This window comes from Drosophila hydei, unplaced genomic scaffold, assembly GCF_003285905.1.
Source record: "Drosophila hydei strain 15085-1641.00,03,60 unplaced genomic scaffold, DhydRS2 tig00008127-arrow-arrow-pilon, whole genome shotgun sequence".
Classification (NCBI taxonomy): domain Eukaryota; kingdom Metazoa; phylum Arthropoda; class Insecta; order Diptera; family Drosophilidae; genus Drosophila; species Drosophila hydei.
This window is the reverse complement of record NW_022045837.1, coordinates 314,240-337,912: the sequence shown is the minus strand read 5'-3', so window position 1 is coordinate 337,912 and position 23,673 is coordinate 314,240. Positions and strand designations below refer to the sequence as shown.

At 37.2% G+C, this 23,673-nt stretch overlaps 1 protein-coding gene across 10 annotated transcripts in view; it reads right to left on the bottom strand.

Annotated features, from left to right (window-relative positions):
- Positions 1 to 23,673, bottom strand: part of LOC111600901 (transient receptor potential cation channel trpm) — a 90,363-nt gene that overhangs the window by 16,264 nt on the left and 50,426 nt on the right. For 9 of the 10 annotated variants that reach the window (XM_023317248.2, XM_023317250.2, XM_023317247.2 and 6 more), the window contains 14 exons: positions 21,674 to 21,836; positions 20,797 to 20,937; positions 20,579 to 20,651; positions 18,987 to 19,146; positions 18,705 to 18,841; positions 17,222 to 17,378; positions 9,371 to 9,518; positions 7,529 to 7,715; positions 7,256 to 7,412; positions 7,023 to 7,124; positions 2,874 to 3,066; positions 2,597 to 2,786; positions 2,209 to 2,420; positions 1,953 to 2,105 (listed from right to left, as the gene is read on the bottom strand). In XM_023317248.2, the coding sequence (XP_023173016.2) occupies positions 1,953 to 2,105; positions 2,209 to 2,420; positions 2,597 to 2,786; positions 2,874 to 3,066; positions 7,023 to 7,124; positions 7,256 to 7,412; positions 7,529 to 7,715; positions 9,371 to 9,518; positions 17,222 to 17,378; positions 18,705 to 18,841; positions 18,987 to 19,146; positions 20,579 to 20,651; positions 20,797 to 20,937; positions 21,674 to 21,836 (2,173 nt within the window). Of the gene's footprint in view, positions 1 to 1,545; positions 1,591 to 1,952; positions 2,106 to 2,208; positions 2,421 to 2,596; positions 2,787 to 2,873; positions 3,067 to 7,022; positions 7,125 to 7,255; positions 7,413 to 7,528; positions 7,716 to 9,370; positions 9,519 to 17,221; positions 17,379 to 18,704; positions 18,842 to 18,986; positions 19,147 to 20,578; positions 20,652 to 20,796; positions 20,938 to 21,673; positions 21,837 to 23,673 lie in introns of those variants that run through there. The other variant, XM_023317256.2, reaches the window with a different exon arrangement.

The window sequence follows — 23,673 nt, the reverse complement described above, 5'->3', positions numbered from 1 at the left end:
AGGACTGCTTAATGTTAATTCGCACTTAATAAGGATATACCCCAGCGGGCATAGGGAACAAAGCAAAGCATTTATATATATATATTGAGTTTACTGTGTTTACATATATTGTTAATATGCGGGGCGGTGGTGTCTAGGTGAGCGTGGCTCTATTGAAGAACTTACATCTGTTGAGTTGGCAGGACTGTGAAATGATGGCGAATGCTTTTCAACTGGTATTAATTTGCACTTTTTAAATTAATTTGTGTATTAAAAAAGAGAGAACGAGAGAGAGAGAGAGAGGAAGAGCGAGATAGAGAGAGAGAGAGAGGGAGTAGACTGTATTGATTAGGTATACGAATTGACCATATATGAATGGAGTGAGAACCTTTGCGTGGTTCAAGCGTGCTATTTGACTGTTATACAGTGTTTGTACTGTAGTCCGTCTATTTTAGTTTGTGTACTACTAATATTATACTGTTATACTGTAATATTATTTTACTTTTCAATAGTTATACTGTTATAATTGTTATACTCTGATAATATTAGACGGTCACACACTGTAGGTGTTATACTGTGATACGGTTCAACTGTTATGCTCTTTTACTATGGAATAGTTTAACTGTTATACGATCAAACTGTTTAGTTGTTTTACTGTAAAACAGTTTAACCGTTATACTATTATACAATGAAATAGTTTAACTGTTATACGGTCAAACATTTTAATCGTTTTACTGTAATACATTTTAACTGTTATACTATTGCATTATTTAATTGTTATAAAGTTCAGCAGTTCTACTGTTATATTGTGATACTGTCTTATTATTATGCTGTTATAGAATTAAAGTGTTATACTTTGAAACAGTTATACTGTTATACTGTTATACTGTTATACAGTTAAATTGTTATATAGTTCAACGGGTAGGATTTATTACTCATGGACACATGGTGTATTATACATTCGTTTTGGCTCTTTTATACTTCTTTGCTACACGTTGCTTGTTATACAATAACATTAGCATACTTTAAGGCAACAAAGGACCAACAACAACGGCTATATTACTATGCAAAGTAACCTTAGGGGACTAAAACTTCAAAACGGCTCAGCGACACGTTGCCTAACAGCTAAGGGCGAGCGATTTACAAGGCTTGACTAAAAATAGCCCACAAATTGTTGGATTAAGTTGACTGGGCGAAGAAATCAATAAAAATCAACTAAACACATAATGCGTTACAAATTATATGCCATAAATTTAAGTAATGTATGAGTATATCGTTAATATAGACAGAATACAAAGAATACACAATACACAAAGAGAGAGAGAGAGATATAGATAGATAGAGAGAGAGTAAGAGAGACAGAGGAAGACAGAGAGTAGGAGTAAGACAGACCGACAGACAGTTCGACAGCAAATACATAAAAGTAACAAATACGTTCAGAAACATATATATATATAGTAGGTATAGATAAATAGACATAGAGTCTTGGAACAGGAAATGCTTGAAATAATGTTGGTATTTTTATTGTTTTTTTTTTGTTTTTTGTTATCTGTTGATTTTTACTACCTTGTCGCGATTATTACTGCCCGCGCCCATCCTATATCTCAAGGAAATGGATCTTTTGGCTTTTAAAAGGGCATTCTAAAACAAATAGAGCGGGTAGATGGCATTTGGTAGGGTATATGATAGCACGATATATAGTTAGGTATATAAATATATATATATATGATAAATATGTATATGTTAATTGAGATTATTAGGTATTCGGTATATAGCTTAGCTGAAAATTGAATAAATACATTTTGAAGAACTGGCACGCACATAAGACATAAAGAAAATCAAAAACAAAACCAAAAACAAAAACAAAATGTAAATAAAACAAAAAACACTGGTTAAATAAATCAAACATTAGTTCAAAGGATAGCAGCATCAGTTCTGAGGAGACAGTAGGGCCTGGCATATGTGCAACTTACCTCAGCATCCGGCTGCGAACGATCGGAATCATCATTATCCAAATTCTGATTCTCCAAGTGCTCCTCCTCGGTCTGCGGCATTTGCTGCAGCTCCTCCTTGGATTTGAAGTCCAATTGCCTGATATAGAAGGGCATGATCAAGCCCAGAATCACCTGGTTGAATACCAAAATATATTTATTTAATTATATAGAATAGACTATAAAATATTTAAACTAAATCCAAAAAAATTCAAAGCAATTCCTCGCTCCCACTCACCTTAAAATTTGTATTTTTTCGCGTACGCAATCCGCCCATCCAGAGATCCGCCAGAATCACCTGGCTGCAGGGATGGGCGAGCAGAGCGCGATGATTGGCAGCAACGGCCAGCGAGAGGCAGCTTTGATTGGACCACGAGTGCAGTTCGCAGGTAAGCAAACGCTGCGCCTTCTCCGCATCCTGGCGATAGCTAAAGTCCAACAGTTTGTTGCCTACCAACGCAGCCACCACACAGAACCACAAATGAAACAAATGTCAATTAGTTGACCGCAAAGGTCAGTTACGTTAATTAGACGAGTGGCCCGATTGGTTGACAAATGTCGCCCACACACTCGACGCTCGCGAGAGAGAGAGAGAGTGTCAATTAAGTCAGTTATGCACGACTTACCTTTGCTCTCAAACTCTTTGGCATAGGAGCGCAGCTCCTCATAAATTTCCGTGTCCAAATCATCCTCGGCCGCTTCATGAGCCATGGCCTTGTATAGCTTGCAGGCGACCAAAGACTTGGCCAGCGCCTCCTCGCCATGGGTCCACATAAGCAAAGCCATTTGCTGACGCTTCGTGAGCACGGCCCAAATCTGGAATGGCAGCGAGAGAGAGCGCGAAATAAATTGAGGCTTAATAGAGTCCAAAGAGGCAATTGTTTAAAAATTACGTATACGCACCAGCAGCTCGTTGAATGGAAACTCGAAGAGTGCCATTTCGGTGGTAAATGGCAGCAGTCCTGTAACGAGGCTCAGCGAATTGGCCCCAGCATAGCGTTGATATTGATATGACGAGGACTTGCGGCAGGCATTTGCATAGCTGTTCATCACCTTCGCATAGATGGGCCGAAATTTGCGACGCGTATAATACGATCTGCAACACACACACACACACACTTAGTATAAATAGCCAGCTAACAAAATTTGGTTTGTTCTTCAAGTCAAGTCATTTCTCAACCGAAATTTGCATTTAAGCAAAATTTATTTAGCTCACAGAGGGACTGCGAGGCCGAACGTGAGGCCAAGTAATAATAATACCCGTAGAAAAAGTGTCTGAAAGAATTTTCTTTTTTACATTTAGTTCTTTTTTTTCTATTTTATTATTCTTTATTATTTGCTAAGCTCTGCCCGCATTGCCATTTCGTTTAGCATTCCCTTTGTCAACAATTGGATTGAGGCTCTGCTTGGCGTTTATCCCTTTGTAAAACTCTGCCCCCGCCCCTCTGCCAGACGTTGGCGTCAGCATTGGCTTAAGTGATTTATATCCTGGCCCCCAAAAAAGTAGGAGAAAAAACACAAATAGTAATTGCGTTTGTTTTCCAATTGAATATTTCTAACTTTTTAGTAGCTTTTGCTGCTGCTGCTTCTGTAGAATGTATCTCTATCTGCAAATGAATCTTTACTTAAATTTGTATTTTAATTTTTTATTTTTAAAGTATTTTCATACGTTTAGCTGTAAGTGTATCTGTGTCTGTATATGTGTTTGTATCTGTATCTGTTTTTTTTTTTGTAAGTGTATCTGTATCATTATCTGTTTCTGCGTCTGTATCTCAATCTCTGCCTATTTTTGTGTAAGCATCTCTATCGCCATTCAGATATATATTCCACTCCACTCAAGCTGGGGTTTGTTGAGATATCTTTATAGGAGCTCCTTAGCATAAATCTGCATGTGAAAATCTACACTCTGGAGCACATGACCTTTTCAAGCGCTCTTTAAAAAGAAGTCCAAAGTAAACTCGTGCTTACAAATTTATTTGACTTGTTTTGTTTTATTTATCATTATTTACAGAAGCTGTTTAAGCAGCTGCTGCTCGCTTTTACGGCCAAACAATTAAAGCGGGCATAATAAAGAAAAAATGTTGCCATAAATAATTTATGGGACATAAACGCGCGACAATTGGAAAATCAATTCAAATTTTATGGTAAGCAAATCAAAAACTTGAACGAGTTTAATTACTCACAAATTGGCAGGCCAGGTCTCTAGGATTGACTGTCTGCCTGCCTGTTGCTCATTCAAATGTCTAGACGTTGCTGAATGGAATGCCAAATAGATACACATACACAACCACAGGCAGAAACAAACACACACACACATGCACACACGCCCTATGAAACTCACGCCCCAAAGGTATTTGGCAAGCCAAGCGAGAAAAGGCCAAAAACAAGAAGCGAAGCGTAATTTAATCTAAACAACAGTTTCGATGCCAGTTTCAGTTTTCAGCTTTCCGTCGAGCCCCATAGACCAAATAGCATTTAGATGGGCATTTGTCAGATAACTTGTGACCTTTGATTGAAGCACAAAAGGACCCAAAAAGGACAATAGGCGAGAGCAAGAGGCAAGTGTTAAATTAAGTAGTTTATCTAGCCGAACGACATCAATGAGCCAATGAGCCAATGGCCAAAAGCCAAACAAAACAAAAGTTGCATAAAAATGTGCCAAAAGAAGAACATTTACTTTCTAACCATTTAACATTTACTTAAATCCCCCAATGAAATTTACTTTACTTCTTTTTTGTTTCAATGAAACTTCATAAACAGCGCTGAACCCTTAATTTGGGCACTTTCTGTTCTATTTTTTGCACTTTTGCTGTGATCCATTTGGAGAACTTGCTCAACTTTTCGTTTCTTACAATGCGTTTTTTTGGCTTTTAATTAAATTACTTGATTGATACATTTGCCATGCTTCGGCCGCCCTTATTGAAACCTCAAACATTTTTAGGGCCAGCTCACAATGAGCAAACACAAAACAGAGTGAATAAGTGGCAATAAACGACGAAATTATACCCTTACCAAATTTTCTTTGCGACAAGTTTTAGCTAAATGAATTATTGATGAGTTTCACAGACAAAGTGAATATAAAACTGAAATGATTCTAGTCTTTTTATACCCTGCAAGAGGAGCTTGCTACACCCTGGCCTTAATGTACCCTTTGTTAAAAGTTTGACTTCAACCTACGAAACAGTCTGAAGAGTTTTCCTTATTTGTTCTCAAGTATAGGTAATGCCCTTTCGAAATTCACTTAATATATAAACCACATATTACATTCCGTATGCCCACATTTCTAGTGTATAAAGGTAAAATGTTATATATTTTATTAAATTCCTACATTCCTACACAAAGCGACCTCAAAAGCCGCGTTAACTAAATTTAAGCCGCTGCGTTTTTTGCCTCGCTGGCCAAAAATGTTAATGCGGAATAATTATAGACGCCTTTTGGCGTCTGCTTTGCCGCTGCTCGCTGCCCTTTTTGACTTTTTGTTTTTCCACACGCTAAAACAACAAACTTATTACATTTTCATAAACAAATTTTTGCCAAGCGGAGGCGGCGTTGACGTCGACGTTGCGGCTCATCAAATTTAATCCGGCAACAAGTTAAAGGCGTCGGCCCATGATACAGGGCGTGGCCCATACTTGCCGAGGTGAGGCGCTGGCAGCAATCTTTATGGAGCTTGGGTCAAAGTTAAAAACACAGACATAAACCGAAAACGCTGCAGTGATAAACTAATTTGTTGGGTCCACCCTAAAGCCCACTCGCGTTCCGCCCACTGTCCATTTGCCAGTTGCCATCAGCTTTTAATTGGCGCGCGTTTTATATGCCAGAAGACGATCATTATAACTTAGGCATTAAGTTTGTCACGACCTTTTCCCCGAAATTTACGACTGCTGCCTTTTGTAGTGCCATTTCCACTGAAATTTCAGTTGGCCAACATTAAACTTTATTCTTGTTCTTATGTTTGGGGTACAATTACTCAAACAGCTCGATTTGATGGGCCTTAGCTCTTGCCTGTAGTGTTTGCGCACTTCGGTTCGAATGAGAGTAATCAAATATCAAGGAGACTGACTGATAGATACTCTGTACGATTTAAGTTCGAAAAGCGCCTGAAGCCAAACTAAAATATAAAGTGCAATATACCTGCACTTTAAATCAAATTATAGGGTATTTACGGCCAGTGAATATTTCAAATTAAAGCCACTTTTAGTTCTATGACAGTTATTTAATTTCAGAACAGTCGTAGTCATAAAATTTCCTTTAATGTAATGTAATGTAATGATATACCCACTTTTATTAGAATGACAGGGTATTAAATAGGCACTACAAATGCTGTAAAATCGTAACTATTTGTCTTCTAAGCAAATAAAGCATCATTTACTCTAATTAAATTGAAAAACTAATGCATTTCCAAGGAATATACCCTTTTCATTTAACTAACAGAGTATTATGAAACTGAGTAAATCTTAATTTTACAAGCAAATAATTCAACTAATATTTCATGATAAACTTCACTTTATGCACAAACATTCAATATACCCGCCTTGTGAATTACAGGGTATTTCAAAACTTATATGCAATCTGACACAACATAACTCATTCAATTTAACATAATTTTAATAAGTCTCAATATACACTTTAATTTCCAAATTTCTATGCGTTGATCCTGAAACTAATTTACAGGGTATTTATAGTCAGCATTTGTAGTTTGAAGAAAATAAAATATATACCCGCTTGCGATAAATGTATAGGGTATTTAAGAGCATCGAATCAAATTCTATCTGCTTAGCTAACAAAAACTTAACGAAAAGTGCCCACAATATGCTCGAAATATGAACCGAGAAATGCATATGCCCACTGACGCACAATTAACAGGGTATTTAAGGGCAAGCTATTCGATTTAAAGTGAACAAAACCCACTCGAGCAGCAAAAATTCGACTTGAGCTGTCCCACACATATAACCCTTATTAAATATTTAATTTACAGGGTATTAAAAGCTTTTGCACACGTGAGCCAGGCACACGACGCCTGCATATGTTACCCTGTCTGCTCTCACTCACCGATAGGCGCCGCCCATTAGTTTATTGATGACAAGGCCAATGTCGTGAAGCGTGTAAATGTAGCCTTTGGGTATATGCGGGCGCACATCGCGCAATATGTAGCTGCAATCGAGAATGAAAAAAAAAGGAAAAAGAAAATTGAAAAGGAAGCGAAAAACATTCATTCAGTATGAATACCCAAACGAACACGCTCACATACATATTCATAGGCCAACAAGGAAAACGAAACTTACCCCAAGGTATTGGCCGGACCATGTTTTGTGTTGTAGAGCTCCTCGAGTCGGGGTATTGTTAAAAATTTCTTCATCGAGACGCCATTTTCCAAGAGTAATTTGACAAAATCGATTCTATCATGTTCGAGTGCCTGCATCATGGCCTCATCCAGAGCGCCTGCGGATATATATAATAAAGAATTATGCAAGCAATGGATCCAAATTAAACAAGTATATATACATATATATACATAGCTTTATATATCTTTGTATATGTATAACGTATTTATGTACCATTGGGCCACTCCTGTCCATAGACAAATATTTCACTGCGCGCTATGTCCACACGATTCCATGTCAATGCAAGACTCAATTGCTCTGGGGGACTGAGATGCTGTGATTTGAATAGAGCTGTTAAAATGGTCTGATCCAGCTCCTGTGCCTCGCCCTCGGGCTTTTCCTGTATGCGAAAGACGGTAATCTGAAGGGAGACAGGACGAGAGAAGCGAAATGAAGCCTTAAGTAATGCCTAATGTAAAAACCGCTAAACAAAAATACTGTTTGTCTAGCAGCAAGGCAAGAGGTCTGCCCTATTTGAAAACCAATTAAAATCTTAATAACAACGACAGCAAATTCATCAAAATTCATCTAAAATTCATCAAAAATTCAGGCAAATTCTATTTGTGGTATGCAAAAATGAGTTCGTGGCTGATTTAAAATTCATTAAACGTTCAATTGAATCTTGCGTTAGGCTAATTATTTTTCAGGTTAACTGTTGGCTAATTAAATACATAAATCTCTAAAGCGCCACTGACTTAAGTCTCTTTAAGAACTGCCACAAACACACGAAGAAATTCATGAAGCTCGAGGTGGGATGGATTTCGCCTCCATCTTTGATGCCCTTTTAATTGCTCAAGGTGAAAGCCTTTCGCTTCGTAATTAATCATCTCTACTTTAAACTAAAGCAACAACTTTGCTTAATATATTTAAGTTAATAACACCTCAGCGAGCACAATCAACGGGCAAAAGTGCTGAGCCAATGCCACCTGACGACCTTTTAAATATCTATAAAATATGTTTTATGCTTCGCTTTTATGTTTTACACAAATTTTTCTCCTTTTGTGGCTAAACAATTTAATATAATTTAGGCCACAAAAGGAATTGAAATATTGTGTTGCCAGGGGAATGCCTTAAATATATGTGTGGCTTATAAGCAGATCAGGTGAGAGCAAAGGAATGCTCGCATCGAAGAGCTCCTGTAAATTGTAGGTGAATTGAAGTGCTTAGATATGTTTATTGATATCAGTTATAAATGGCAAGATTTTTAAGGATTTTTAGTGAGAGTTTGAGTAGGTCGTTCATCTGTCTAATTATGCCGCGAATTCAAGGACACATAGAAGTCAATTGACATTAAAGGTAACTGATAACAGTTCATAAAATGCGTAACTAGGACACATTTAAACTAAGCAACTCACTAAGCTAAGCAAATAGGTTTATAGTTATAGTCACAGTTACTTGCCCGCAACAAGCTGTTTCCATGTAAAACAAACATGAAACCTATGTAGAGTAGGAGACAGAGAACAGAATGTCTTTGCCGAGCATACGAAATGCAATATGTTATGTAAGAAACTCAACGATCCATAGGGAATTAGAGTTGATATGGAGGACTGCTGAAGTACACGGCCAAAGCTTCATTACTTAACAACTACGTTAACAGCAATCAGCCTGTGCCATAGGAAGGCAGTGTAAATACAACAAACGATGGATTATACAACATATATAAGTATCTATATTTTTATATGTATACTAGATCCATGCCGTGAAGTAAGTTTATATAGACACAACTAAATATTTCTATCTACTATTCTAAACTCTTTTTACTAAATATATAAGACATATATAAATAGCTGATATATATATAATAGATATGTATAGCTTTATGCTATTATATAAAAAATGCCCTTTTAAGCAATTAAAAAGTTGTTGAACTCAAGTTGAGCTAAACTTCAAGCAAGTCATCTCAGCTACAAAACCTACTACTTATCATAGCCCACCTCTCCAATTACAGGGCATATCAAAATTTAACAAAATTGTATTTAGGACCACCCACTCAATGCCAAAGTCAAAAGTGCTTACCAAATTCTTGTTGCGCGTGCACTGCAGCAGCTCCTGGTAAAGTTTCTCAGCCTGATCCAAGCCTACTTCAAAGGTTTTTTGTATGGTGCCAATGAGATAATCACGCATAGATTCCAACACGGGCTGCTCCTCGCCATCTGATGCATACCTATATATAAGTTAACACAATTGATCAGCAGAACGTAAATATTGAAGCTGACCATGCATTCTCAGCATAAATGCTTACGACACCAGCTGTCTCAAGCGGACATTGCACAACAGCGGAAGCGTCCACGCGCAACAATGTTGCTGACCAGCGACCTAGTACTGTATGCAATGCCAGCGTTTTCAGGGCTTAGGGCTAGCTTCTATTATAAGAACGATTGTCAAATAGAGTTAGTTGATTTTTGGAAATAAAGAACGTCGGTCATCGCCACGGAATTCACAAAGTCTTCTCATTTTTCGAATAAGTGTTAACGCCGATACTCCGTACGCGCTTAACATAATTTCGAAATCTTAAAATAAATAACTGGCGCCCAACGAAATCGGAAAAAAAAAAACCCGAACTCAATTAAACAAATATTCAAAAAATAATTTGTGAAAAAAACCCGAACTCAGTTAAACAAATATTCAAGAAATAATTTGTGAAAAAAAAAAAAACCCGAACTCAATTAAACAAATATTCAAAAAATAATTTGTGAAAAAAACCCGAACTCAGTTAAACAAATATTCAAGAAATAATTTGTGAAAAAAAAAAAAAACCCGAACTCTATTAAGAAAATTTCCAACAAATAATTTGAAAAAAACCCGAACTCAATCAAACAATTATTAAAAAAAAATTTGTGAAAAAAAAAACCCGAACTCAGTTAAACAAATATTCAACAAATAATTTGTGAAAAAAAACATTATAAATTACAACTAATACGCAACAAAAAAAGTTCACCGAGGGATTCATCAAACCATCAGCTCTACGAAAATAATATAAGAACATGTAAGTAGGGTGTTCAAAAAAAAAAAAAAAAGAATAATAATAAATAAAAATTGTAAAAATACAATTCCAACTGTTCAACTAAATTTTAATTGTATAAAAAACACTACACATATCTTATTTGCATGTTATGAGTGATAGTGAGATACAAGATTTAGTAAAAAAATTTCAAAGTATAGATACAGGTGAAAAAATAAAAATGTCTTTATCTAACGAACAGTTAAGAGCGATTGTAGAAGGCGCAGTTACAAGCGCATTAAGAACCCAAAAAGAAAACTTTGATCAGAAATTACGCGACATAGAACAACGTATTGGTTCTGTACAAGTTAGCACTCCTGAAGTAGAAACATTTAGAGAGGCCGAGATCAGGGCAAGCGTCATTTGCAATGAAACCCTTGACATAATGAAATCCCTTCCAGAATTTGAAGGAAAAAATGAGACTTATGTATCATGGAGGAAAGCTGCGCATACCGCATACAAAGTATATGAAAAATATGATGGTAGCTCGAAACATTATCAAGCTTTAGGAATATTAAGAAACAAAATTAAAAACGCCGCCGATATGGTACTCTCTTCGTTTGACACTCCTCTGAATTTTAGGGCCATTATAAATCGGTTAGATTTCACGTACGCAGACAAAAGACCGATATACCTAATTGAACAAGAGCTGTCAACACTCCGTCAAGGAAATCTGACACTACTACAGTACTATGACGAAGTGGAGAAGAAACTGACTTTACTCATAAATAAGACAATCATGACCTATGACGCCAACGTTGCCTCTTCGTTAAATGAGAAATACAGGGCAGACGCTCTACGAGTATTCATCTCAGGTACCAGGAAAACTTTAAGTGATGTCCTATTCTCAGCTAGACCAACTGACCTTCCGTCTGCACTGGCATTAGCCCAAGAAGTCGAGTCTAATCATGACCGGTATATGTTTGCCACGAATTTTGCACGTAGTTTAGAAGAAAAGGCTCAGAGAACAGTACAAAAACAACAAGGCAGAGATAGGAACCTAACTCAAGACCCAAAATACAACCAGCCAGGGAAAAGCCCATATTATAAGAAACAAGAATTCTCACCACGACGAGAACAAGTTGAACCAATGGACGTTGATACATCCGCTCGCTTCGGACAGACGACCCAATACCAGCAAAACACGGCTCCCTCAAAGCAAACTCAGTGGTCGACTCAACAACAAAACACAAAATATGAAAGTTACAATAATCAGGGACAAGCAAACAAGAGACCAAATAATAGTAGTGCACGACTCACAGGACCGAAGCAGCAAAGAGTTAACTATTTAGAAGCAAGAGATTCAGAATATGAACAGGACGGTAATAAATACCGGACCATCGCAGAAAATGAGGCAGAAGACATTGAAGACGAATCCGACGAATATGACCAGGTCCATTTTTTAGACCTGGCTCCCTGCTACCGTTCATAGAAAGATCAGTGGCAGGAAGGACAATAAGATTACTTATAGATACAGGGGCCTCTAAAAACTATGTTAAACCATTAAAAGAATTAAAACATATTAAGCCAGTAGAAAAACCCTTTCGAGTAAAATCAATTCATGGCTATAACGATATTGACAGGAAGTGTACAATGCATCTTTTTAACACAAATACAACATTTTTCTTACTACCAAACCTTACGAAATTTGACGGTATAATTGGACTTGATTTACTAAACCAAAACAACGTTATATTAGATTTCAAAAACAAGAAGTTAATAACAAACTGCACTTCCGAGACTATTAAATTTCTAAAATGCCCAGCCGTAAATTTTACGGATGTCAAAGAAATAGAAACCCCTCAAGCCATAACGACAAACTTTCAAACAATGCTCAAGAAACGAACAGGAGTCTTTGCGGAACCAAATGAGGCACTCCCGTATAATACCAACATCATTGCCACCATTAGAACAGAAAATGAGGATCCCATATATTCCAAACTATACCCATACCCAATGGGCGTATCGGAATTCGTAAACGCAGAAACTCAAGACCTGTTAAAAAACGGTATAATACGTCCATCTCGTTCACCGTACAATAACCCCGTTTGGGTTGTAGATAAAAAAGGTACTGATGAACAGGGAAGGAAAAAGAAGCGTTTAGTCATAGACTTCAGAAAACTTAACCAAAAAACAATAGACGACAAATATCCAATCCCCAATATTGCCTCTATCTTATCCAACTTAGGAACAGCAAGGTATTTTACAACCCTAGATCTGAAATCCGGATTTCACCAGATCTTACTTGCTGAAAAGGACAGAGAAAAGACAGCCTTTTCTATAGGAAGTGGAAAGTATGAGTTTTGCAGGCTCCCTTTTGGCTTGAAAAATGCACCCAGTATTTTTCAAAGAGCCATTGACGATGTGCTCAGAGAGCAAATCGGAAAATCTTGTTATGTTTACGTCGACGACGTAATAATTTTTTCTGAAAACATGGAAAACCACGTCAAACATATCGCCTGGGTCTTAGATAAGCTATACGAGGCCAACATGAGAGTTTCGCCAGAAAAATCACACTTTTTCAAAGAAAGCGTTGAATATCTAGGTTTCGTGGTCTCAAGTAAAGGTATAAAGACATGTCCAAGTAAAGTTGAAGCGATTCGTAACTACGAATTACCAACAACTCTGTTTAACGTCAGATCATTCCTCGGCCTGGCAAGCTACTATAGGTGTTTTATCAAGGACTTCGCATCTTTGGCAAAACCTATAAGCGACATCTTAAAAGGCGAAAACGGCAAAGTTAGCGCAGGACAATCAAAGAAAATACCAGTAAAATTCGACGAGAGTCAACTCACGGCATTTGAGAAACTAAAAGAGGTTCTCGCATCCGAAAATGTAATGTTACTCTACCCCGACTACAAGAAAGCGTTTGATTTAACAACTGATGCTTCGTCCTTTGGTCTAGGGGCAGTCTTATCCCAAGGTGGAAAACCAATCACCATGATATCAAGGACATTGAAAGATAGGGAACTTAGCTTTGCAACAAATGAAAGAGAATTACTTGCTATAGTCTGGGCCTTGAAAAGCCTCCGAAACTATCTGTACGGAGTAAAAAATTTAAATATCTTTACGGACCACCAACCCCTGACGTTTGCAGTATCTGACCGTAATCCAAACGCAAAAATCAGGCGTTGGAAAGCTTTTATAGACGAGTATAATGCAAATATCTATTACAAGCCAGGGAAGGAAAACTACGTTGCTGATGCGCTATCGCGGCATAATATTCATGCCTTGGAAGACGACGCACAGTCAGACAGAGCTACAATGCATAGCGAAGTATCACTCACGTACACTATAGAAACAACAGACAAACCAATCAACTGTTTCCAAAACCAAATTATAATTGAAGAAGATAGAGTAGCCTCTGATCGTACAGTCATTATATTCGGTAAAAAAATCCGACATACAATTCACTTCTCAGACAGAAATTCGTTAATCGAAAGAGTTTACGATGTAGTCAAAAAAGACGTCGTTAATGCAATCCATTGCGAGTTACCAGTACTGGCATTCATACAACATAAACTAATAGAAACTTTCCCAACAACAATATTTCGATATACAAAACATATGGTAAATGACATTTTTGACAAGAACGAACAAAAAGAAATAACTGTAACAGAACACAATCGAGCCCACAGAGCAGCTCAAGAAAATGTAAAACAGATTTTACAAGACTACTTTTTTCCAAAAATGACAAAACTAGCTAACGAAGTGGTTGCAAATTGCAAAATCTGTAAAACAGCTAAGTACAACCGTCACCCACAAAAACAAATACTTGGAGAAACTCCTATACCTTCCTATGTGGGTGAAATGCTACACATTGACGTATACTCAACTGATAAAAAATACTTCCTTACATGCATAGACAAATTTTCAAAATTCGCAACCGTTCAACCCATTGCTTCAAGGACAATAATCGACATACAATCGGCAATTTTACAACTTGTAAATTTTTATCGACATATCAAGACGATCTATTGCGATAATGAACCCTCCTTAAAGTCCGAAACAATAAAATCACTATTAAACGGCCAGTATGACATTCAAATCGTAAACGCCCCACCACTCCATAGTACTTCAAATGGACAAGTCGAGAGATTTCATAGCACCCTCAGCGACATCGCAAGATGCCTAACAGCTCAAAGAAAAATTACAGATACCGTTGAAACGATACTCCAAGCAACTATTGAATACAACAACACAGTTCACTCGGTAACAGACAAACGTCCAATCGACATAATCCACTCATCCTCCCCAGAACTTAAAATTGAAATAAGAAATAAAATTCAAAAAGCACAGCAGCTCCAAATAAACAGGGTAAATGAAACAAGACACGATAGACAATTCCAAGTAGGCGATACAGTTCTTGTAAAGGCAAACAGACGTTTAGGGAACAAATTGACACCACTGTACAATGAAAACAAAATTGACGCAGACTTGGGGACAACGGTCTTAATAAAAGGGAGGGTGGTCCACAAAGACAACCTAAGGTAAACAAAACATTAAACCCTTTTTATTTCTTTTTATCTTTAGGATTTGGGCTATAATTCTCTTCGCCACAACGGTAGCGGCGAAACTTACCGATTATACGAACACAGATTACATACCGATCTCAGACGGATATGTAACCATTTGGACGGATTTCCAATATTTAAAACATTCAACTAATCTTACTCTATACTCAGCAATAGTAGAGGACACGAAGAAATTAAGACAAAATTTTCCACGATCACATATGAGACAGTTATTAGACACAGATATACAACATATAGAAGCACTAATAGCCACAGTAAATATCCATCATAGACATGCTAGGAGCATTAATATGCTAGGCACCGTTCTTAAAGTCGTAGCTGGCACGCCAGACTCCGACGACTTGGAAAATCTTAAATTTACACAGAAAGAACTTGTAGAATCAGAAAACAGGCAAGTAACTATAAACACAAAAATGCAAGAACAAATAAATAAGCTAACCGACACAGTAAACCTCATAACAAAAACAAAGCAAATAGATACAGAACATTTGTATGAGACACTGCTCTCAAGAAACAGAATAATTATTTCAGAACTAGAAACCTTGATGCTATCAGTAACACTTGCAAAGGTTGGAATTGTAAACCCCTCCATATTAGATTCTTCTGACTTAAAAAATATTGTTAATGAACACCCTATAAATATCACTATTACTGACTTAATGGAAGTATCTCAAGTTAAAGTCTTGCTAAATAATAACTTTTTACACTTTATTATAAGATACCCTAAGCCTAACATAGTATGTAAAAAATTAACAATATACCCTGTCCAACACGATGGCATTGTAATCAATTTCGCCGAAGACTACGATATAGCTGTTTGCGACAACCATGTAATATCAATAGGAAATTGTAGCACAGCCCTCACAACAACGTTCTGTAAGAAATTACCCTATACAACGTGCGCGCAACAACTGCACTCAGGTGGCACTGCACATTGCTCAACTCGACCCAGCCATCTTGAACCTCTAACCATCATCGACGATGGCGTTATCATCATCAACGACAGAGTGGCTATAGTTGACGAGCAAATGGTGAAAGGGACATTCCTCCTTACCTTTGACAACGAGATAAAGGTAAACGGCACCGTATATAAAAATCCAAAAAAATACGTGAGGAAATCCCCGAGACCAGCGGCATCCACGCTTCTAAATATAACGGATCATCAGGAAATACCGAGCCTGCCGTACCTACAGAAGCTAAGCATAAAAAACATCCGGGACATTGCTCAAATAGAAGAACAACTGGTAAAAAGACCAATAATATCTGGACTAACCGTGGTCATCATTCTACTTTCCTGCTACGCCTCAATGAAACTTTATCAAAGACATCAGAGGAGCAAACGTCAACTTGATCTTCAAGCGGTAATTAACAGTTTGAAGAACTCCGAGGACGTCATTCACCTAAGTGGGGGAGGAGTTAACACAATTGATCAGCAGAACGTAAATATTGAAGCTGACCATGCATTCTCAGCATAAATGCTTACGACACCAGCTGTCTCAAGCGGACATTGCACAACAGCGGAAGCGTCCACGCGCAACAATGTTGCTGACCAGCGACCTAGTACTGTATGCAATGCCAGCGTTTTCAGGGCTTAGGGCTAGCTTCTATTATAAGAACGATTGTCAAATAGAGTTAGTTGATTTTTGGAAATAAAGAACGTCGGTCATCGCCACGGAATTCACAAAGTCTTCTCATTTTTCGAATAAGTGTTAACGCCGATACTCCGTACGCGCTTAACATAATTTCGAAATCTTAAAATAAATAACTTATATATATATATACAGAAAAGTTAAAGTCTAGGTCGAAGTAAGTCTAGCGACTAATTAAACACATTAAATTAAATGAAGCAAAAGGGAATGGAGGCCACAAATTGTTAGGTAAATAACGAAAGAACAACAATAACAACAACAACAATTAAATAAGACTGACAAAAAGTTTGTCAAAACGAAGTGGGCTACGCGCCGTATGCGTAATTTTGCGGGCCACGCGGCTTATGCGTAACATTGTGGCCTACATTTTGTCAGCGGGCCTCGAATTTAAATAATTTGCCAAAATGTCGTGTACTTAATGAACGTGAAGCCTGCCTAAAGCAGTCAGACAGACACTAATAACAATATCAGACGCACAAGGCAGAAGCAGCCGCAAATTAAATAAGAAAAGGACCAGCAGGCAACAGGCAACAGGCAGGCAACGGCAGGCCAACCTGCATGAGAAGGCGTAACTAATTAAATTTCAACTAACGGCTGTTGCCTCATTAATTGCCTAGCTGGCAATCAGTCTGATGCCAAAAAAGATATATTTATATATAAATAACAATCCGTTTAGACTTACTTGTGCACAAAGGCCAACAGATCGGCTGCACGGCCGGAACCATCGCAAACGACAACAGGAACAGGAGGCGAATCCGTCACGTATTCGAGGACAGCACGTATTGTGTTCGTTCCGCCCTCAATCACCAGACAGACAACCGGCGTACTGGAATGTGTGACTGCAAGGGCATAAATAAATTATGTTAAAGACATATATATATATATATATATATATATCGACATACATACATATATACATAATATATATATATATATATATATGTTATATATGAATGTATCTAAGAAAGGTGCGAGTCAATAATTCACAGCGAGAGCATCGCTTAGCTGGCGGCTGGCAGCTAACTCAACCTAACCTCAGCATGATTTATGCAATACAATTGTCCACTCTTCAATCACAAGCTTTTTATATAACACAGTCATAATAATAATAAAAGCAAACAACTTCATCATAATAATAATCATCCAAAGGCCACAGAAGAGAACAGCATACTACTCATTCGTATTTTCATACTTACGTTTTGAACTGAGCTTCAACGAGCGAACGACTGTTCCACGAGCTAAGCACATATACAAATGAAACTTTAACCTTTAGAAATGACACTGGCTGAAAGTTGTGTTAGTGGAGCAACTTTGTCTTCTCTCTGTTTTCCTATGCTCTACGCTCTATATTTCACTTTTTTCTGACTATATGTTACACTAAATTGAAACTTGTTCAGCAGACTTGAGGCAATCATTTATAAAGCACATTAAAGCTTTAAAGCTTTTTGGGTCAAATTGCCTTCCAGATGCCGCCTTTACCTCACCTTTACTCCTAAAAAGCTTAAATCTTAAAAGCACTAGAAAGCTGCTTAAAGCACATTTAAAATTTTAAAATTATTTTATATTCAGTAAATTAAGCTTCAAAGCACATTTAAGCTAATTAAAAGCTGTTAGCAGCAGCTTTCCTACATTATATTTCCAAAAATATTTTTTTAGAATTCAAACAAACTTTTTTAAGAGCTTAAAGCTTGAATGCTGGAGTCATACAACTACCATGATAGGTCCGTAGCAATTTAATACATAAAGCATGATAGGCCCCATTAATAAGTTATAATACTATAGTCTTAAATGTCAAATAGAAATATTGAAGCTCACTTAAAGATGCAGTCCATGCAACTAGCTTCACTCTTCGCTCAATCTATACGTTCTCTATTCAATTCCTAATATGCAAATATCCACATGGATTAATCCAACACTTTCAACTCGTATATCTGCACACCTAAGTTAGATTTAAGGGCTGTGTGCAATTTCTCTGCATGGAAACTGAACTCTGTACAACGCCTCTCAGGCAGCTTTTGTACGACTTCTGCCTCAAAGCATATTAATCTTTGCCACAATTTCAAAAGTTTCTTCCTCTTCCTCTTTGGCTGCTTGCCGCAATTGCAAATCCGACTAAAACTGATTGCATTTGTTCGCTTTGTTGATCTGCCTCATCGTAAACTTACATGGATGCAGCTTTAAATTCGAAATGAATTTCTCCAGTTTGCGTCGCAAAATCAATTCAGCTCCATATTTGGCCTGGGTGCCATTGTCCACGAGCAGAAAATACGCATGTCGATTGTTCAGCACAGCCAATTTTGATCTAGTAAAGAAATAAAATAAAGTAAATTTTATTGTAAAATGTCAACTGAGTTCAGCTTGGCAACAGGTGCCACAAATTGCCAACAGAACAGCTTTAACAAAGCTTGTGCTGCGGCCTTATCAAATATGCAGTGGGTGGAACCTACCTTGGCGAGCTAATGCTGTGGCAGGGCACCTCACGATTGTGACCCAACAGCTCATGATTGCGCTCCACAATGCCCCAGGGCGCAATGCCGATGCTGACCACGCGTCCTGTTCTCTGCTGCCCCTCCAGCAGCAAAGCGTCGCCCACTTGCTTAGTGACGCCTGTAAAACAAAGAGAAAACCAAAAAAAAAAAATAAATAAAAGAACAAGTAAGAAAATTTTTATCAGGCTTAACTGACTGCTTAATGCTTGCTCCTCGAATAAATTGTTCTAATTTGTTCTGATTTTTTCTAATGTCTCTATAAGTCTCTATAGTCTAGCCATAAAACTGTGGTAGATCTTGCTTATCTGGTATTTTTCTGGAAATCAACACTAATTAATAATTATATATATCATTTTAGGTATATTATTTTAGATATATTATATACACATATTTTAAGGTTCGAATACTTTTCATAAGTTATAGCAATTCTCGATTCAGTTCGCCTCAAGTCTGCGTATCCAATAAATTATTAATAATTTAGCAGACGAAGGTCAGCCCATGCCTTGAAATGAAGACTTGGTATGGCATTCAGTCTAGTTTGACACGTTCCTATATACCCTCTTTACTGCTCGAACGAATATTAAAAGAACAAAAAATAAACTTATAGACAATGTGAACAATAGCAACAAAAACATGTCTAAAATAAATACGCTTTTGTGTTACTTTTTGTGTATAGAGAAATCCGAGTACCTTGATTTTGACTTTCACTTTTTTACTACATAAATGTATATATGTATATATATTACACATATATATTTATATATATATATTTTACTGTTGGATTAAGTTCATGCCAGAGCAGCGTGTCTAAAATTTAATAACAGCTGCAACAGCACAAAAGAAAGATGACAAAAAAAAGGACTCAAAAACTAATGTTGAAAGCGAGTAACGAAGTTGAGATACACTAAAAGAAAATTTGATTGAAGACAACTTACAATAAATGCAATGAATCCTTGCCTAATTCTTGTATGAAAATATTAAGTTGAAAAGGAATCAGATTGCTATATCAAAGAAAGGCATTTCTAGTTGCGTTGCTTCAAGAATGCTTAACTCTTGTTTATGCATGAATATATATCCTTTACAAACTTAAACCAGTTTAACTTATATATAAATTAAAAAACTTAAAATTTTATAGATATATATTTTTATGTCTTAATTGCCCAAAAATGTTTGTAAAATATAACTTTTCTAGTTTTATTTAAGGGTTTATCGTTTATCGTTGCCTTTCCCAGGGCAAAAGTCTTGACATTTCATCATTATTCCGCCCTTTGTTAGGGCATTTAGTGTCGCTCAGTTAATACGGAAACTGTGTGCAATCACTTGACTGCGCGATATCCGCTTGGGATTTTTATTTATTTAATTTTCAACTGACTGCCCAACTTGAACTTCTCCTTGTTGCCGCTGCTGTTGTTGTAGAGGGTTTCATTATTGTCTGTCGCTGCGTTATTTTCTTGGTTGAAAACTTATTTAACTTCGTTCAAGTTGACTTTAATAGTGTTGCCATAAAAGATTTTTGTAGTAAAAAGTGAAATGAACTCGAAGCGACTCACCTGTATTGGTGCCGCCCGTGAAAATCCAAGCTCCCGTAGTTTTGGCCGCCTTTAATAGTCCTTTGCGTATTTCCTATAAAGAAGAATTTGGAATTTGAAGAGTTTTCTTCTTCTTCTTTTCTTTTTTGAATGCCATTCAATTAGCGTGTGAAAGTGGACACTTGGTTTGTATAGTTGAAAGTTTGTTCTGCTTTTGCTTTTCCTTTCCTTTTTCTTACCTTTTTGAGCTTTGCCTGCAAATCAAAGTTGGCTTTGCCGCCCTGCACGGTGATCAAAAGTTTTGGCAATTCCAGATTCCATTCCTTGGTGAATAACTGCACCAGCAGCTCCGGTCGTGTATCAAATGACAGCCGTACATACTGAGGATATATATAAAAGTATTCGTTTGCTAAGTTATTGGCAAAAGTTGAAGCAACGCCTCCAGAGAGACAAAGAGACTCGCAACAAATTTGCTTTTAAAGTGGCATAGAGCCTCTGCCACATTATATAAAAATCCACTTAAACAGCAGCTCAAGTTGTATGGTTCGAGTATATTTTAGTCGGGTAGTATTGACTAATTGATACTCTTTAGTAAGAATTTACAGACTATATACAAAATAATCAAATAATTAAAAAAGTAAATTTTATTTTTTATAAGAAAAAACGAACTTCAAATATAATTACTAAAATAATAAAATAAGTAATTAATGGAATTAATTAAATAAAATATGTTTAAGTCAAATTAAAGTGATATATATTATTTTTTTCAATTATAATTAATAATTAAAATAATTAAAAATTACCAAAATATATTAACAAATTGAAAAATAACTTTAATTTTGAGTTAATTACTTTAATTAATTTATGTCTTTCTTAATTACCTTAATTAGTTCAATAATTATTTCAATTACTGAAGCAAATTTTCCAAATGACTTAATTTTCTTGAGCACATTTTATTTGTTCATTTAATTTGTTAAGTAATTATCTTAGCAATTTAATTATTATCAAATACAATTTACGAGTTTAATGACCTATGTAATGGACCTCAGTCTTAGTCAACTACCTCAGTTGCCGTTCAGTTAAACTATCTACTATCTATGGTCGACTGGAACTCACCTGCGCCTTGGTGGGATGTGCTCCACCTTGAAATTCAATTGTACCATATGCATCGGTGGGCTGTGGGCGTGTATGCTTGGTGGGCAGCCAGAGGTCGCCCGGCGAGCCGCTCTCGATGCCGGCAATCGTCTGATGCGTAATCTGTGCCTGGCCGCAGCAGCATCTGTCAAACGCAAAAGAGTTGTTAATACGCAGTTAAAGTCAGGTTAAGTTGACGCCGCATTGCAACCGGATGTGGCACAAAGGCAAAAGGGAAGCATATTTCTTCATATATATATATTTTTATTTATATTGCTGGCAAATTAGTTGAGTGGGGAGATATATCTGTTATTGTTGTACGACGTGTTGATTTATTGTCAATATATGTGTTGTATAAATGACACGAGGCAGCAAGAACACTCCACACACACACACATGCATACATAAGCACGCGTGCTTCCCACGCATATTATGGCAAGCCTCACGTGTAAAATAAACCGTTATTTATGCATGTGCGGCTCTTTTGTTGGCGCTTATTGTGGGTGGCCTTGTTGCTGTTGCCGTTGCCTGTGCCTTTCCGTTGTTGTTTTTGTTTTCGTTTACTCATACGCAAAGCTGTCACATTTGTCTGTCTGCCGCAGCGTCTCTGCCTGAGTGTGAGTGTGTTTGGCTATAACAATAGCTTTGACAGAGGCAGCATGTTTGTTTGCTTGTCATTTTTTCGCTCTCTCTCTTACTTCATCTGCTTAGCTGCTCTTTGCGTTTGCTCAAAACTTTTCGTCCTGTTAAATAATAAATTTCAATTACAGCTAACTAATACAAGCCACGCATATGCATCGCTCAGCAACAAATGCCTAATGAATAAATCAATTGCAGCTCCAGCCTGAAGTTTGGCTTATCTGGCAAAAATAGCCTAACTTGGCAAGCACAATGGGCACAACAGGTGGGTATGCTTTACTTATTATTATTATATTATATATTATATTATTATATAGGAAATGTATATAGAAGAGCAACTAAAGCCATTACAACGTTTGTTTTTCATCTCTCATATTTGCTTAATTCTCTCTTGACCACTCTGCTCCTCTTCTTCACACACTTTTCTCCTGTTCTCAGTGTTGCATCTCTCTTCCTATTTCTTGCTTTCTCTTTTTTTCTCTCTCTCTCTCTCTCTCTCTGTCTCTCTTTCTTTAACTCTTTGTGTACTTATCCCTTTCTCCGTCTCTCTGTCTCTATCTCTCCCTCTACATCTATTTCTATTTTGGTTTCTGGATCTGTCTCTCCATCTATCTCTATCGTTCTCGGTCACCCTCTAGGCCTATCTCTCTTTTTTTCAGTCTCTCAATATCTGTCTTCTCCTCTCTCTCTCTCTTTCTCATCCTCCCTCGTTCTGTCTATTCCTATATCTGCCTCTATCTATCTCTCTCAATATATCTCTCTGTACCTCTCGCTCTAACTGTCTTTATCTCTATCCATCTCTGTCCCTCCGTTGCTTTTCTCTCTCTCTCTCTCTCTGTACGCTTTGCATCACTTTACCTGCTAATTCCCTTCTGTACACATTTCTCCCCTCTTCACCTTATGAAACCTATCTACCCCAGTTCTTTAATTATATTCCGCCTCTTCAAATTAAATAAATCTGCACATTTGTGTGTGGCACATGCAACACGTGCCAACACACATACTATCAATCAAGCCATTTAGGACACGCAAAGCCTTGAATAATATTTAATGCACACACTCACACACACACACACACAGATGGCAATTTACAAGCACGTGTAAATAGCGTAATTTATTTAGCCAGGACAAGAGAAGGTAAATGGCCATCTGTTTGCCAATAGATTTCAGTGGGCGGCCTCCGAACAGTTGTCAACACAAATTGTCAGCGCCAACAATTGTAAATGACTGCAACAACAGTGGCAGGGGGGAGGTGGGCAAAAAGGCGTGGCAGAGTAGGGCATTAAAACAGCTGCCAGCTGAGGCCAGGCAGCTGATTGTGGGTTAAAAGCGCGTTGCCAAAT